This window comes from Mustela putorius, unplaced genomic scaffold (genome assembly GCF_011764305.1).
Source record: "Mustela putorius furo isolate JIRA1106 unplaced genomic scaffold, ASM1176430v1.1 tig00000698_pilon_pilon_pilon, whole genome shotgun sequence".
Classification (NCBI taxonomy): domain Eukaryota; kingdom Metazoa; phylum Chordata; class Mammalia; order Carnivora; family Mustelidae; genus Mustela; species Mustela putorius.
The window spans coordinates 5125922-5144711 of record NW_025421449.1 but is presented as its reverse complement, the minus strand read 5'-3'; the positions used below and the strand labels follow the sequence as shown (position 1 = coordinate 5144711).

General features: G+C 36.9%; 1 protein-coding gene across 2 annotated transcripts in view; it reads right to left on the bottom strand.

The window, feature by feature from the left end:
* VCL (vinculin) overlaps nt 1-18790 on the bottom strand; it is a 121837-nt gene that overhangs the window by 45630 nt on the left and 57417 nt on the right. For both annotated transcript variants that reach the window (XM_004769370.3, XM_004769372.3), the window contains exons 3-6: nt 8876-9026; nt 8581-8689; nt 6561-6683; nt 4605-4765 (exon numbers count right to left, since the gene is read on the bottom strand). In XM_004769370.3, the coding sequence (XP_004769427.1) occupies nt 4605-4765; nt 6561-6683; nt 8581-8689; nt 8876-9026 (544 nt within the window). The remainder of the gene's footprint in view (nt 1-4604; nt 4766-6560; nt 6684-8580; nt 8690-8875; nt 9027-18790) is intronic.

Below are 18790 nucleotides of genomic sequence, written 5' to 3'. Positions count from 1 at the left end.
GAGAGAAAAACACATCTTCATTTGAGTATTTTCTCTGTAAAATCTCAAATTTGGGAAAGAAAGAGTCTCCACCAATCTCTTATCTGGGTTTCTGTTGTTCTCCGCCCCCCTTTAAAGAGTGAGTGTTAAAAAGACCAGATTTAGGCATGCAGCTTTGGGGACAGCTGGCAGGGATCTGGTCACCTCCTCCAAGGTCCCCTTTACAGTAAAGCTCTTAGGAGGTCAGGCTTTAAATGAAAAACCACACTGGCTTGGCTCTGTCCCACATACACCAAAAGGTGGAAGGACAACCTTAAAAGAACTCCTTTTTATATGCTCTCCCAGGAATTGAAACACTCCTAAAATGTAATATAGAGTTCAATCTAAAGAACACAGAATAGTACAGAGAACCACAGATTTCCTCCTAGAGATAATCAAATGGAACTTTGGTAGAAAAAGTGAGGTCGTACAATGCCAGGCTCTAGAAAAATCTCAATATGGGACCAAGGACTCCCTCTTGTTTGCTGCCCAACCTACTCTCCCTTTTCCCACTGATACTTTCCCTCCCTACCCTTCCCACTCTGATGGCATTTCCACCCCTTAATCAGTGTTGTAAACAAAGATGTTTCTGGAAAGAATAAACAGGGGAGTAGAACAAGATCTTACAAATTACAATGAAGTGACGAGAGAAAGTTCTCTACCCCTGAGACTTCTGGTAAGTTACCTTCCCAGGCTTTAGTTCCTCCTCTTTAAGAATACCTTCCCAGCTCTAAAATTCAATGCCAACTGTATGTGAACAATCAGATGTACCAACTGAAAGATCACTTGGATCAGGAGGGAAATGTCAATTGTTCTAACATTTTGGGCTTTTCTCCAATTTGAGGGGAGGAGCTAAAATATTATAAATGCCTGAATTTAACTTCAAGAGCTAAGTCCTTTACTATATTAGCTGCTAAAATAAAACACTCCTAGACTCATTAACAAGCTTACGTATTGTCAAATCACTATGTGTATGCCTGAAACTAATAAAACATTGTATGTCAACTATATTTCGGTAATAAAAATAAAACACCTAAAGTAGAATCATTTTAATTAACTGATTCAATCTTAAATCATGTTTTATTTTCAGAGTAGACATTCTAATAATAAAGAAAAAAACCTCACATACTTATTTTTTCAAAAATGAAATAAAAATCAACCTTGAAACCTCAGCTGTCTGTAGTTAAGAAAGAGTATTAGAGGCTCACATGTTCTAACCAATATTTCCTTCTTTGGTAGGTTACAGAAGTCTTCTGTGCAAGACATCTGAATCAGTCACTACATTTAGCCCACCACCAGCCTAGGCCCTCAGTGCCAGGAATTCACCACAAGAACTAATTCCAAAAAACAGCAAGTACTGACTCAAGGTGCAGTTTGTAGAAGCGCCTACATAGGGTTCAAAAAATTCTTAGCTTAAAAATTTTCTCACTTCCTCTTAATTCTCAGCATGCATCAAGAAACAACTAATATAAATACAAAAACAAGAGGGATTAAGTATAGATTGCTAAGTTTACAAAGGGCAGAATTAGAATTGTGTGTAATCCACAAATTAGTTTGTTTCATAATGTACCCTAAATTAATTTTTAATGATCACTATACGATGACTGTTATTTCAGGAAAGGAAAATTGTTATTTTCTTTTCTTTCTTTTTTTTTTTTCGAAAATTGTTATTTCCAAAACGAAATGAGCTGTTTAAACTCAAAGTACACTTTTAAATGTGTAACTCTGTCATTTGAATGTAGGTATGAAAAGTAAAATAATCACCCACTGCATTGCCTCTTTAAAAACTTAACTTATTCGGCAAGACGCGCTTTTACCAAAAATTTTTCCACTTACTTTCTTCCCCCACTTTTCTAGAGGAACCATCACTTTCCAGGAGAAAACTGCACCAATGGGGAAGCATGAAACAAGTATGGTAAGACAAAGTTAATTCTTAATTGGTAGGGTCGAGAGGAGGTAAAAGATAGCATGTGTTAAATAGAAAAGGGACCCAGTGGCCACAGACAGACACAAGGTCTGATTAATTTACTGCTTACAGTCAAGCAGTGAAAGATGCATAATGTTATTAAACTGAAAAATAACCAAAATTCTAGTTACCAGTTTCCATTTTCAAGGTAAAAATTTCTTTCGACTTACTCTTACAACTAATAAAAACAATCACACTTAAAGGGTAGGCGGAAGTAGAGTGGATGGGGATGGGGTGGGAAGTAAGATTTGTCATGTGTATCTTTTTATAGCATTTTGATTTTTGAACCAGGTAAATGTATAACAAAAACAAATTGAGATTTAAAAATAAACATTTCTTGTTCATTCTGATGTTATTATGTACTTGAGCTGCTTTGGGCCAAACTAATTTTATTTTCTTTCTTTCATTCTGACAGTTAAGGGTTGCAGAACCTGTCAACTGTCTGATTCCTTCCAGATCAGCATAAAACTGAGACAGCTACAAGAATGTCCACAGCAGGGACCAGGTCCGTTTCCCTTGTGTATCTCCCCAGGTGCCTCATCCTTGTCCTGAAAAACTCAACTGACCACATTTTTTGTAAAAAGGAAGCATCTCTCAATGGCACTGGCACTAAATAAAGCTCAGCAGCCCCTATTTACTAGATGATGGTTAACTTTCCCCCTCCAAACACAGATAAACATTGAGAGTGTAAGGCCTGCTCCTCTTTTTTGCTATTTCTTTTTTTTTTTTTTTCTTTTTTGCTATTTCTCATCTGCTAGAAGCAAAGGAGAGAGAATAAGGAAAGAGATTAGGTTAGGGGAAGGTGAGGTCATAGAGAACCATGGCTGATTCACAGCTTAGCAGAACATGCAGTGAACCACAGACTGAAGTTAGGAGAAACTTTATTTAGATACACTTAACTTGTCCCCTTTTGATTTTTGCAGACTAGGATCACTGTGAAGGACAGGTGCCCCATCTAAACTCCTGAGCCTATTCACTTTCACAATAGGTTGAAAACCTCAATGACACATCTCCAAAAGCAAAATTCCAGAGCCTGCAAAGGAGACTGGGAGGAAATGCAAATAGAGAGATGACATCGGCAGGAAGTTTCATTTCCCAAGAGCAGGGTCCACACAGGCCACCTGGAGGTCACCCAGCTTACTGAGAGAAACTTGCCCCTCAAATGAAGTCAGTGGGAATGACCTGGCCAAAATGGTTCTTAGGAGCCTGTTCAAAAAGATGAAAGCACCCACCAAATATAGAAAGCCTGATATCCCATCGTCATGTCTTTTCTTCTGTTTTCCCCAAAGAAACGCTCAGTGTGAGCCAGAGTCACTCCACCCGGCACAGCCCTGAGTCCCAGATGAAATGACACTTGGACGAATGTTCGAGCACAGTGTTACACACCGGCACACGGAAAAAGGCACAGCACACAGCACAAGAAAACCTCACAGACATGCTTTTTTCTCTTTTGAAGCGTAAAAGAGACTAGAGGGCAAGAAAAAGCTTACCTTCTAAATGTGAGAAAAAGAATAAAACAAACAAGAGAACAAAAAAAGATGCATAAAGAAGTCATAACAGGGAAATGAAAGTTGTCAAATATGCAAAAGCAAAATTAAGTAAAATACCAAAGACTTAAAACGATTTCACCATCTAGATTTAAAACACGATCTGAAAACTCATTCAAGAACTTTGTGCCTCTGTGAACAAATCCAGAGGTAAGAGAAGCTAATTTTCTTCTGCATATTTAGATTCACTTTCTGGGCAATGTAATTTTCAGACCCTGGCTCTGATCTTACCTTACTGGTGTCCTGGAGAACAAACACAACCCTACTGGGTACCTAATGGAAGTCATACGACAAATCCTCTCTTTGCTACCAGCCTGCTGGGGGGCCCATTTGGGTCACACGTGGGGAAGCTGGATCCTGGAGACAGTGTGTTTCCCCCACTGCTCATATCCTGGGCCTACAAGGTAAGTGTAAACCCAAGTGCCTCTGTTCTCCCAGTCACTAGACAGGGAGAAGTAGACCAGAACAGCAGCCGCACAAGACCACTGCTGTGAGGCTAGATCTAGCAGGAATCCACCAACTTTTTTGGAGGCCAGGAGGAAATTCAAAATAAAGGGTGAGGGGACCCCTCAAACTCACTGACGAATGTGAAAACTAAATTTTAACTAAGCTTTCCTTAAGGAAAATGGGATGACCAAAGCACACAACTAGAAATGCCAAGAGCTTCCCCTGTAGATTTCTTAGGTCAAAGATTAGCTAAGGAGAAGTTTCCATAAAATTCACAGTCATATTCTGTATCTTACTTAGTCACCTAGCAACAACCACCCACATAAAAAGGCAGGGTTCCCACCCAGGGGAATATCCACCATACAAAAATTCCTCCACCAGCCCAATGAGTGTCCAGCTGGAAGAAAAAGCTACACATCTCAACCTTCAACCCCACATACCTATTCTTTGTTCTAGCTTAGGGCAAAGGGAGTTTGCAAAAGCAGCAAGTAACCCATGAAACCCATGAAAAGTGAAGTGGAAATTATTTCATCATATCTGAGAGGTCTTATGCTACCCGCAATTATAAGATAAAGGGTGAGAGGAGAATTGGGGAGTTTGCTTATTTTTCCTCCAGGAGCAATTACCTTGCTGGCCCAGGCATCTTCATCCCAAGAAGTGAGTTGTAAGACACGAATGATTTCATTAATTTCAGCACTCATCTTCTCTACAGTAAAATTGCGATTTTTCAAAGCTTCTTCTATTCCTTGGTTTTTTGAATTTTTAGTTGTTACAAAAATCTTCATGGCTGTAAAAAATAAACAAATGATCAGAAACAAAGCTGGGAATTTAATCTTGCTGTAGAGCAACATTCACACAAGATGGTCCATACTTCAAGTCCATGTGCTGGGTTTCTAAGATCTTAAAAAGAATATACTGGACTGGCTTAGTCTAGACCATGTGACTCTGGACCTTGCGGTTGTAGGTTCAAGCTCCACAGTGGATGTAGAAATTACCTAAAAAAATAAAATCTTAACAACAACCAAAAAGAATATATTAAAAACAAAACAAAGAAAAACACCGCAAGTGTGCCAATAAAGTTCTAATATCAGCAACTTTAAGGTACAAGACATCACTAAAACATGACCAGGGAGCTAATCTAACACACGTATACTGATGACCTATAATCACAAAATATCCAATATCTTTCTAAATCAGTTATCATTCCATCCCTGACACTGGCCCCATCTAGCACACACCTAACAGGACAAGATGAAAATAGTCAGTAAAACTCTAATTTAAGTATCCCACTGCACCCAGTCCTAATGGAAGATCCCAACATGTCAAGTTTTTCTTCCAGAATTTCTCTCAACATGTAGCAGGAAATTTCTAACCCCCAAGAATCAAGAAGAAAATAATAATAATAATTTGAAGTATGGGAGAAAGAGAATATCTTCTCAAGAAATCACTGAAATTGTTAAAACAAAGATTGATCAACACTTTATTGAGTTACCCAGATCAGAAAGAAATCTTACTCCCAAAACTTTTCTATCTCACAGAAAAACTGTCCTCAAAAACACATTTCCTGTGGAGATTTTAAGACTCTACTTACAAATTTGTTTTTGTTTTCTAGTTCACATAAGAGCTTTCTGAGCTCTTACCCTCACCTCTCCTTTTCTAGCTACTCTGTGAAACGCCAAAGCAGGAAGGCAGGAGCTGGGGGTGGCAATGACATGTCTCATAAGATTCTGAAAATAGAGTGGCCCTCTGGTAGTTAAACTAATTAACCCATAACTTGATTAAGATAACTTATGTAAACCAGGAGGTGTCTGGTACAGACCAGCCAGCCACCCAATGAGTACAGCTCCTTTTGCTAGCTGAGAGAGAAGCCATGAAGTTCTACCCATTGGGAAGTGGTTCCATGTGGTACAGACCACCAGCCCTGTAATATAAAGAACAGTTAAATTTCTTTTAGGAAAAACAGTGTTAGCATAACACTGAAAAGGGCTTTGGGTTCACTTCTTTATCCTGCAGTACTCTATAATGTCCATTTCAGCTCCTAATTTCTTTTCATAATACAAGTAAAAGTGTAAAAATTCCTATGTCCAAGAGGTGCCTGGGTGGCTCAGTCGATTGAGCGTCTGCCTTCGGCTTGGGTCATGATCCCAGCATCCTGGGATCGAGCACCACATCGGGCTCCCTGCTCAGTGAGGGGCCTGCTTCTCCCTCTCCCGCTCCCCCTGCTAACGTTCTCTCCATCAAACAAATAAGTAAAATCTTTTAAAAAATTTTTTCATATGTCCAAGACTAAAGTTTCTAGATATTCCGCCTCCCAGCAAAGGGGCCTACTAGAAATTCAGAACAGAACGAGGCAACAAGAAAGGCAGCTTCAAACAGAGAACAGGAGCAGGAGAGCATTTCAGGAGACAAATACTGCAATCAATCAGCTGCAGTCATCAGGTAACACCCAATCTATCAGGCCTCATTTTTACCCAGCCTGAAGGACATGCGACTAAGCAGTAAAAGAAAATTAACGTCAGAGTTTAGAATACATTGACTTTTTTTTTTTTTTTTCTGTAAGATCATGTATAGGCAGAAAATACCTGAAATGAGAACTGGCAGCAACTCTTTCACAGTGTTCATGGAGTTCACCAACATCACTCGGTGCTCCTGGTGAGTCAGTTCCTGCTGCCTCTCATCAATCATCTTGGCCATCTTTGTCATTCCTGAGGCACAAGGAATAAATTGTGCAGGGTGAATGGTGAAATGTCCCAGACTCTGGTGTTCGGAGCCTAAATCCGTTATTGAATGACTATGAAAACCCAAACTGATTGCCCAGATAACTACCACTGAACTGTAGCATTCATGACATAAATGTTCCAGACAGGTCTAACATAATGCAACTCCATTCCTTTCAATTAAAGGTAATTTATGAAATGTAAATCCTAAAAATGACATCATTTTCACACGTTTGACAAAAATACATTCACAAATACAAAAACGTAAGTATATATTTGTAAAAAAGAAATAGAAATATTTTTCCTGGTTACCACGCATACGAGGTGCGTGTCACTTATCTGGCCATTGTGCCTACTTGAGAATCTCACGCAAGCCTAGTACTGAGAAGCCAGGGGCTGAATAAAAATCTTAAGAATTAAAATAATGTGTTTTGTTTTCATCTTTATATTTTTCTGTTCTTTGCAATTGGTCCAAAATAAGCATGCACTATTTTTATAATTAGAAACAAACAAAAATATTTTAAAAATGAATATAGTTAGGACAGCAATCCAAAGCAGCTGGGTGTTCTGGAATCAGACTGCTCGTCCTTTTTGTTTACTTTGGTTATTATTCAAAGGTGCTATGTGACTGTCTAAAGCTTTGGTTTTCAAACTGCTCATAGGATTTCTTAAGTAGTTTCACAGATCATCAAGGGGGTACCAAAGGTTGGTAGACATGGAGGGGTTGTCCCTGCTCCATCCAGAGTACTTCCATTTTTGTCTTTTATATGTTGGGATTCTGCATAAGATTTGATTTGAAGAAATAAACTTCTTTTCCCAATGCTATGGGAAAGTGTAAGGAACACTGCTCTAAAGGCACTTCCTGCTGATCTTCAAGGATGGCTCAGAGAAATTCTTAAAAGCCTTAAGTTTAAAGAATGACTATATCAGAACCTCAGGAAAATACTGTTAAGAACTATTTTACCAGGACGCCTAGGTGGCTCAGTTGGTTAAGCAGCTGCCTTCAGCTCAGGTCATGATCCCAGCGGCCTGGGATCGAGTCCCACATCGGGCTCCTTGCTCTGCAGGGAGCCTGCTTCTCCCTCTGCCTCTGCCTGCCACTCTGTCTGCCTGTGCTCGCTCTTGTTCTCTCTCTCTCTCTGACAAATAAATAAATAAAAATCTTTAAAAAAAAAAAAAAAAGAACTATTTTACCTAAGACAAAAGACTTTTATGAGGTGGTATGTGATCTTTAATACTGATAAGTTAAACATATGATGTGTCTCGTGGTTGGTCTCAGTCATACTTTGAGAACCCTCCAGGTCACGGTACGTGGCTCTCACAGAAAAAGCTGGTATCTGTTCATGTATTTTGAGCATTCAATCCTGATCCTCAGGTGACTAAACAATCATTTCAAAATGAGATTTAGCCACAGCAATTCTTCTCCCCTTCTAGGTCTCATTCTATTATGCAGCCCCAGGCTAGGGCATGAATCCATAATAGTAGGCGGGCTAATTAATGAGCTAAGAGGTCATTAAGAGCTACAGGCCAGCTGGCAGACAGTGAAGGAATGCTGTATAATGTGGAATGGAGAGGTCAGAATTCAGGGTGGCCTTATGCATTACAGTAATAGAAAAGTATTTCCTACATTCTCCAGCAACATTTGCAGTGTCTAGTTTAATTCATTAGGCAGGGCCAGGATTTGTAGACAGCAGATTCAGCTTTCAGAGACAATGATACCTCCTCAGTAGAAACACAGTGTCGGCTCCAACAGACCAGGGATACATCAAAGCCCCACGCATCATTACTTATCTTCTGCAAAAAGCAGGGGGGAGTCCTCCTTTCACCTCAATCAGACATGGACCAGCCATAAAAAACTGTATTATAAAAACTGGACATGACTGACCTGGTCCAAGATTCTTTGTGTAGGTGACCAAATCTTCCATGGTTTCCACCACCTCTGCCACTGTAAGATATTCCAAAATTCCTTTGCAAACTCTAATAATTTTACGAACCTGAAAATATATTTCAGTTTTTAGTCGAGTGAATGAACAATAAGTGGAAAACATGCTAATTCAGCTGGGCACCTATTCAACATTTTCACATCCTAAACCATGACCAATCCTCCATTATTACCTTTAAGACTATCTTTAATAAGACTTCTGTCTGGAAAAGGTCTGCATGGGCCTCAGATTGCCTACCTCAGCCTCATCGAAGGTGAGAAGCAGGTCTGATGTGCCAGAGAGGATGCCCCTTGACCCATCGATGAGATAATCTCGAGCGGGCACAGAATAAGGATCCGACTGAAGCATCTGGGCTGCCTGCACGAGCTTGGTGCAAGCATTCTCAACCCTGTGGGGAGGGACATGGAGTTAACTCACTGACAGAACCAAGCAGAAGAATAGGACAAACAAATGCAAAGAATGTAAATGGACACCGTCACTTTTTTTCAACATGGAAAACAGCCAAGACCAATTTACAATTGGACTTTTTAGCTCTTAAATTCTACGATTAAGGGCTACACATCCATTCATCCATTCATTCATTCATTTACCTCATTCACTGCACTAAGTCCTTGTTCTTTATTGTATCTTGGCAACAAAAAATGATGACAAAATGTTTTAGACCTTTCACTTTAGGTTGCTATACATCTTTGCAACTCCTTTGTTTTCTTCTTCCTCACCCTATACACATTGCCAGTAAAAAGCACTACACAAAGAACAGAAGTCATTGACAACAGTTTTGGATTTAATATCTGGAACTAATAAGCCAAAGCATTGTGTTAAGTGAAATTTAATAATTGGATAACACAAAGGATTAGGAGGAAACAAAAAGTATGAAGTAATGCATAAATTTCCCATTCATCTAGCTAAATGGATTTGACAAATCCACTGGACTGTTTGAAAACAACCCTGTAAAACTATATTGTTAATTAAAACATCACTAGCATTAATAACTGGACCAGTTATTAATAGTTCAATGTTAATACAGTTTAATAACATAGAAAACCCAATCATATGTAACAATGAATGAATGAATGAAGGAAGGAAGGAAGGAATCAGTAAAGAGCAAGACCTCACAGCTAAGGTTTTGGATCAGTATTAAAGGGCTGGTTGTTTACTGTGCCTTTTTAATTTTTAAATTAAATTTTTAATTTAATTTTAACTTATAGAATATATATATTCATATTTATGAGTCCGTGAAAAATCACCTTCTTTCCACTATCTCCTAGGCATTCAAATTCCATCTACTTGCAACCAATGCTATGAGTCTCCTCTGTATTCTTCAAAGTGAGACACTTTATGCATACAGAAACAAAAACAGGCTTCTACCTTTTTTAAACAAATAGGATCATACCAGGCATACTCTGCATTCTGCTTTTCCAACTTAATTTAACTTAGAGATATTCTAATAAAAGTACATAAAGAACCTCTTCATTCTTTAATATGGCAATATAACTAGTCCATAATTTATTAGCCTGCTACATAAATCACCTTGAAAAATGTCATTGTAAAAGGTATATATCTGTAGGACACAGGCCAGAAAGGAATTGCTGAATCGAAAGTGTAGACACTTACAGTTTTGACAAATGCTGCTATATTGCCCTCCACAGAGATTTACATTCCCCCCACAATGGATGACAGCAGTACCTGCTTCCTCTGTCTCAACAACTCGGCATTTAATCAAACTTAAGTTTATCCTCACCAATATGATAGACCAAAATTGGATCTCAATATAGTTTTTTAATTAAGGTAAAATTCACATAACACACAATTAGTTGCTCCAAAGGTACATACAATTCAATGGCATTTCATGTATTCACAATGATGAGCAACTACCACCTCTCTCTGGGATCAAAACTTTTATCACTTCAGAAATGCACCCTGATCCCACTATGTAATTGCTCCCCATTTCCCCCTTCTCCCCCATCCCCTGGTAACCACTAATCTGCCATCTGTCTCTACAAATTTACTTATGCCGGATATATCATATAAAGGAATCATGTGACTATGTAACTTTCTGTGTCTGGCTTCTTTCACTGAGCATAAATGCTTTCAAGTTTCATCCACGTGATAGCCTGTGTCAGTGGTTTGTTCTTTTTCATACCTGAATAATATCTTATTATATGTTCATATGGAAAAAATTTTTAATTTGCTTATCCATCCATGTATTGATGGACATCTGGGTTATTTCCACCTTTTGGCAAAAATGCTGCTACTAACAGTTATACCGAATTTCCACATGGATTTAGGTTTTCATTTCTCTTGGATATATACCTACAAGCGGAAATCTATGTTAATTTTTTCTGAGGATATGCCAACCTGTTTTCCACAGCAACTGCACCACTCTACATTCCCACTGGCTTTGTTGAAGAGTTCCTATTTCTTTACATCTTTGCCAACACTTGTTATTTTTTGGTCTTTAAGGTTTGGAGGGTTAATCCCATCCTACTGGGTATGAAGTGGTATCTCATTGTGGTTCTGATGTGATTTCTTTACTGAATGTAGCTGTTGAACAACTTTTCATGTGCCTGTAGGCTATTTGTATATCTTCTGTGGAGAAAATGTTTACTGAAGTCCTTTGTTCTTTTTTTTTTTTTTTTAGTTTTTATTTATTTATTTGTCAGAGAGAGAGAGTGCACAAGCAGGCAGAGTGGCAGGGAGAGGCAGAGAGAAAAGCAGGCTCCCTGCTAAGCAGAGTCCTATGTGGGACTCGATCCCAGGACCATGAGACCATGACCTGAGCAGAAGGCAGCAGCTTAACCCACTGAGCCACGCAGGAGCCCCCCTTTGTTCATTTTTTAATTGGGATGTCTGTCTTGTTGAGTTGCTGAATTATTTATATACTCTGAGTATTAAATATTTATTAGATATATAATTTGCAAATATTTTCCCCTATTCTGTATCTGCTTTTTACTCAATATAGTTTTAATTTGCCTTTATTTTATTATTAATGAAGTTAAGAATATTTTTATTTTTTTTAAATTGCAAAATAAAATTACACAAAGACTATTAGACAATTATGCTCATACACAACAATCAGACTTAAGAAATGAAATATTATCAAGTACTTTAGAAGCCCTACCCTAACCAACAGTTCCTCATTTTCCATAACTAATCATTATCCTGATTTTTGTTAATTAGTCTCTTAATTTTTTTTGTATACTTCCAGTACCTATGTATCTATACATATCTAAACAATGCATCATTCAGTTTTATCTATATTAAAGTCTTAAGTAAGTGTAATTACACTGTTCTATATGCTTCTGTAACTATTCTTCTGTTCAATATTATAATTTGATAACTATACCTAATATGTCATACCCTGTATGGATATACCATAATTTATTTACCCATTTGAATTCTGGTTATTATATTTTTTACTGGTGTTTATATCAATAATACTACTATGAGCGGTTTTTTTTAAGATTTTATTTATTTATTTGAGAGAGAGCATGAGAGGAGAAGAGCATCAGAGGGAGAAGCAGACTCCCCATGGAGCTGGAAGCCCAATGCAGGACTCGATCCCGGGACTCCAAAATCATGACCTGAGCCTAAGGCAGTTGCTTAACCAACTGAGCCAACCGGGCACCCTTCCTTGAACATTTTTGTTCTGGCTTCTGGTGCACACAAATAGCATATCTAGTAGTGGAAAACTGAGTTGCAGGAAATGCATATATTCAATTCAACCAAGGAAAGCCAGTTTTCCAAAGTGGTTACAAAACAACCTTACCAACACTTGGCATTGTGAATTTTTAAATTTGCCAACATGGTCATTATGAAATGCTAAATTATTGTGAATTTAATATGCATGTCCCTGTTACTAATGAAAACATTGTGGGTAGCTGTTGGTGTTCTTTTTTTTTTTTTAATTTCTAGTGTTTATGGGCCCCAAAAGTTTTGACAGGTAGCATTTTTGTTGTCATCCAGCTCTAAGTAATTCTCATTATGACATCTTTGACCATGAATTGTTTGGATATTTTAAAATATACTTCAAAACATAAGGGACTTTTCTAGTTATCTTTTTGCTATTGATTTATGATCACATGCATCATGCCAGAGAATATGGCCTGTAAGATAACAAGGTTGTTAGCTTGATGGCTTAACACATGATCAATTTTTATAAATTTTCTATGTGTGCATGAAAACAAGGACATGCTCCAATTTTTATGTGAAATATTTTACATATTTCATTAGCTCAAGCTTGTTAATTAAAATTGTTCAAATTTTCTATATCCTTGCTGATATTGTCTATTTCATCTATCAATTACTGAGTGGTGAAACTTCCTAACATAACAACAGATTAGTCTATATCTCCTTGTAGTTCTATTTGTTTTATATATATATTAAAGATAACTTTTTTTTTTTAAGATTTTACTTATTTATTTGAGAGCAAAAGCAAGAGAGATCACAGAGGGAAAAGGAGAAGCAGACTCACTGCTGAGGGGAGAACCCAGTGGTGCGGGGCTCACCCAGGACCCTGGGATCATGATCTGAGGCAAAGGTAGACACTTAACAACTGAGCTACCCACATGCTCCAAGCTAACTTTTTAGGTACATATAAGTTTATAATTATTGTATAACCTGACCCTATTTGTCATTATGTAACACCTCTCTATGTCTCCAGTAATGTTTGTCGCCTTAATGTCTATTTTGTCTGACATTAACATTCTGAATCAGTTTTCTTGGACTATTTTCTATCTCTCTGTCATTATGTTTTAGATATATCTTTTTAAATAACATATAGCTATATATTTTTAATCCAGCTTAACAACTCTTAATGTAATGATTTAGCCATACTCGGCATAGACCCTGACTTGGGGCTCGATCCCACAACCCTGATATCATGATCTGAGTGGAAATCAAGAGTCAGACACTTAACCAACTGAGCCACCCAGATGCCCCTAGAATTATTTTCATATCTTATTATTCATTTTCCATATTTAACTTATTTTTCCCCTTTTTCTTATCTTTTTTTTTCGGGGATGGGGGAGAAGACTGCTAGTTTTTTCTACCTTTTTCTTACTCCCTGTACTAATTGTGAAGGTTACACACTCTGTTCTTTTTGAGGTTACCCTAAATATTTTAGCATGCATATTTGGCATGTTAAAAATCTAAAATAAAAGCTGTCCTCTTCACACAGTTAGCAGTTCATCAGTCTCATAAAAATCTAAAATGAGTCAATATTTTTACCTCCTTCCCAAACAAAGAACGATCTTAGGATATTTAATTTCCAATCATCCTTATCCTAAGCTTTTTGCTATTGTTTTCAAGTTTTGCTTGATGTTTACATTGTTTCCATGTATAAAATGTGTTTTTCATTTTAAACACTTAAATCTTACTAGATATTAAACTGTTATACTATATAGGTCAAAGTTTGTTTATATTTACCAACAAAGTGTCCCATATTTTGGCTAATCATTCCCTCTCGTATCTCAGGCTTTACATCTAGAATCATCTGATTCTGTCCAGATTACATTCTCTAGAATTTCCTCTACTAAGAGAATGATTATGATAACATGTAAATATTTTTGTTTGAAAATGGATACTTTGTCCACTACTTCAAAGACTATTTCAGTAGTTCAGATTTCTAGGTTGACAGCTGTTGTATTGCACATTGAAGGTATTATTTCTCTAACATAATAAAAGAAGCAGAAAAAGATATGATGACAGAAGCAGAGGTAAGAGTTTAAGCAGCTTCTAGAAGTTGGAAAAGGCAAAGAAACAGGTACTCTGGAATTGCCAGAAGAAACACAACTCTACTAACCCATTTTTGGACTTCTGAACTCCAGAACTGGAAGACAAAACATTTGTGTTGTGTTTGATACAAAGTGACATGACACTGGCCTCCAACTGTAATTTTCCAGGCATACAAATAAGCATGAAAACACCACCCACAATGAAAAGAAAAAAAATAATAATTTGAAAACAATCCAGAAATGATACACATGGCAGAATTAATAGACAAGAACATTAAAACACATGGCAGAATTAATAGACAAGAACATTAAAACCATTATTAAAACTGTATTCCATATGTTCAAAAGGTAAAGCAAAGTTTGAGTATTTTTTTAAAGGTTTTTATTTATTTATTTGACACATAGAGAGAGAGATCAAAGTAGGCAGAGAGAGGGGAAGCAGGCTCCCCACTGAGCAGAGAGCCCAATGTGGGACTCGATCCCAGGACCCTGAGATCATGACCTGAGCCGAAGGCAGAGGCTCGACCTAGCTGTCCCAAGTTTGAGTATATTAAACAAATGAGTATATTGTAAATTATAAATAATTTAATATATAAATATAATATTTATTTTATAAATAAATAAAATTATAAATAAATTGAGTATATTAAATTAAATAAAACCTGAGCCACCTAGGTGTCCCAAGTTTGAGTATATTAAATAAGTGAAAGGTTAGAAAAAAGCAAGCCTCAAACAGAACAAGTGGAAATGTGTCTCAGATACAAAAATGCACTCAATAAATTACTAGCAGATAAGATACTGCATGAAAAAAAGATTAGTGAAATTCAAATCATAGCAATTAAAATTATTCAAAATGAAGCAGGGAGAAAAAAAGACTTAAACAAAATGAATAGATCATCATTGAGCTGTAGTACAACTTGAAGCAGCCTAATATATTTGCAATTTGAGTCCCCAAAAGAGAAGGAGGAGACAGAAAATAATATTTGAATAAATGATGGCCAAAATTTGTCTATATTTAATGACCACCATAAAGCCCCAGGTCCAAGAAGCTCAATAAACTCCAAGCACATAAAATATGAGGAGAACTACAACAGGGCACATAAATTGCTTAAAGGCACATAAACAAAACTGCTTAAAACCAAGGTTAAAGAAAAAATATTAGGGTGCCTGCATGGCTCAGTGGGTTAAGTCTCTGCCTTCAGCTCAGGTCATGATCTCAGGGTCCTGGGATCTAGCCCCACATCGGGCTCTCTGCTCGGTGGGGAGCCTGCTTGCCTCTCTCCGCCTGCCTTTCTGTCTACTTGTGATTTCTTTCTTTGTCAAATAAATAAATGAAATCTTTAAAAAAATATATTAAAAGTAGCAGGAGAAAAATTATACTTTAAACACAGAGGAACAAAGAATAACAGACTTCTCATTGGAAACAAAGCAAACCATAGGGCAATGAAGTACTGAAAGAAAAAAACAACCTGTCCACCTCAAAATCTATACCCCCAAAAATATACATTTCAAAAATTAAGGTGAAATAAAGACTTTTTCAGATATGTAAAAGCTGAAAGAATCAATCAGCAGCAAACCTGAACTATAGGATAGGTTAAAGGAAATCTTCAGGAAGAAGGAAAATTATACCATCCAGAAACTTGGATTTACAGGGGGGGAAAATGACAACTAACAAAGAACAAAATGACATAGATAACAAAATGTTAACTATGTGAGTAAACATTAAAAAATTCTTATTATTTAAATATGTTTAAAATACAACTGACTACACAAGAACCTTTTAGAAAATGAAGTTTAAAAAAGTAAAGTTGTTTCAGCTGGCTAGATTCACAGGAAGGACTGGCCTGGCCAATGATTATGCCAGATGTTTTCCATAAATCAAATGAACCACAATTACATGGAAACATATTTAAGACAGGTATACAATGCACAATATGGCAGAAAATACATGCTGTGCAACTAGTTAAATTTATGATTAAAAATGTTTCCGGAATTTAAGAAACAAATGAGCAAGGGGGAAAAAAGAGCAAGACAAGCCAAGAAGACTCTTAACTACTGAGAACAAACTGATGGTAATTACTAGGGGGTGGGGGTGGGGGGGGATATGAAATAGCTGATGGAGATTAAGTTGTGCTCTTGTGATGGGCACCAGGTGTTGTATGAAAGTGTTGAATTACTATATTGTACACCTGGAATTAACATAACACTATATTTTTTTTAAAGAAGATTTTATTTATTTATTTGGGAGAGAGAGCACAGACGGAAAGGGAGAAGCAGACTCCCCACTAAGCCAGGACCTGATGTGGGATTCGATCCCAGGACCTTTGGCCTGAGCCAAAGGCAGATGCTTAATGACTAAGCTATCAAGGCGCCCCATAACACTAAAATAAAATAAATAAAAATTTATTTTTATAAATAAAAATAAATAAATAAATAAATAAATAAATAAAATTTATAAATGAAAAGTTTAAAATATTCAAAAGAATATTTTGTATTATTATAAATTATAATTGATATGATATTACTTATATAATATTAAAGGAATATTTAAAAGAATATTTCAAAAGATCTTTAGGGATGGCCAACCACTCACTGAGACCATTAGTTGAAAGAGCACTGACATCTTGCTTCAAGATTTTTTATATCCACTCCTGCCAATTCAAACACCTCTCTATCTCCCCTCTTCTGCTTGTCTAGCCACTATTTATTATCTTAGATTCTGCCTTTAAATGATTCTTCCTTCAGGAAACCATCCCAAATCTACAAGTACCTCTCCTACATACTCCCACGAGATTTATCACACCCTCTCAGTTTACTCTATTTTCCGCAAGATTCTAAGTTCAGCAAGGCCAAGAACCTTGTCTATTTTGTTCATTAACGTATTCACAAAGCAGAGTGCCTGACTCATAACAAATGCCCAATAGATATTTGTGGAATGAACGAATAAATGAATTTTCATCCAGTACAGGCCCATAAAGATCATTAATTTTAAAAAGTCACAAAACTTGATTTTATTTCCAGGTACCATGAATGCTGATCAAATTAAAGCAAACAAACCTAAGAATCACAGAATACAATGGTTGTGCTACACTTCCTTGCAAGGATCCAGTGACTTCATAAGTGTTTCAAATGTGGAAAAAAACAAAAAGCCATCACGGAGAAAAGAAACAGAAAAAAAAAAGATGAAATCGAAAAGCTCTGCAGGAATCAATTTGATTCTCCACTAATGGTTCCCTTGTGTGGTAAAATGATAGGGCTAAAACAGACACTGTACCATTTTTTCTACAATAAGACATCTGATCTGTACATTAAAATTTAATGGCATACATAAAAGCCAAACAAATCCCACCATGACTAACCGGTGGTTAGAAACAGATATGAGTCTGTTTTGACTGCTGAAAATGAGATTTTATTAAAACATTCAAGCTGTCTTCTTCTTAAAGTGATCTTCTACTTTTTAAGACAAATCTAAATTTTTTAAAAAAACATTTTAAAGAAAGACAGTAGGGAGAAGTTCTGTTTCCTAAATAATTATGTATCTTGACTATATCCTAATAATATTGATTTAGACACTTTAAATCAATCAACTACCAGTTGATTGTTGAAAGAGAAGTTGAAAGCTTCTCTCTGCCTTTCAGTCTTCCACTTAAATTAACAGAAAATTCGTATGCTTTAGATCAGTGGACCAATGACAGCCCCACAGGACCCAAGAGATGCTCACTTGTAAGCCACTAATCCATTCTTTCCAGGATTACACATGATTTAACTTGATACAATTTAAGATATATATATACAAAGACCCCTAGCTACTCAGTCCCGTGTGATTTCAATTATCACTAATCAAGGAGATTAAGCTTATGGTGAATTTTTAATTAAAGAAATATAAGAGAAAAACAGATCCAGATATTACAGAGACTGATTGCCATAAGTCATTTTGCAGGTTCTACTAGACCGCATCCAATCTTAAATTCCTTTAGTTTCATTCATTCATGTATTTATTCCTCTAACTAATGAGGACCTGCTATGAATCCTAGGAACACAAGGTATTTTTAAGTCCCTACCTTCAGAAGGTCACCACCTCAGGAGAAGAAGACATACAGGTAAACAAATATGCCTCAGTATTTATAAGGACATCGAGCACATGGCCAAGGGGACATAAGAGTGGGAAGGGTCATTTTCGCCTGAGAGATTAGGAAAGTAGTGATGGGGAAGGTGCAGACATCGCTCCTGTCTCAGAAGTTCAGGTCTACTCACAGAGATGATCTGCACAGCGTCTCTCTGCATTGTTTTTCCAGTGGAACAATATTCTCTATCACACACACACACACACACACACACGTAGTCCTTTCTGTGAAAAATAACATGCATTTGTCATAGACCTGGTTTGACTGGAGAGGGCAGTCTACTCTCACAAAGT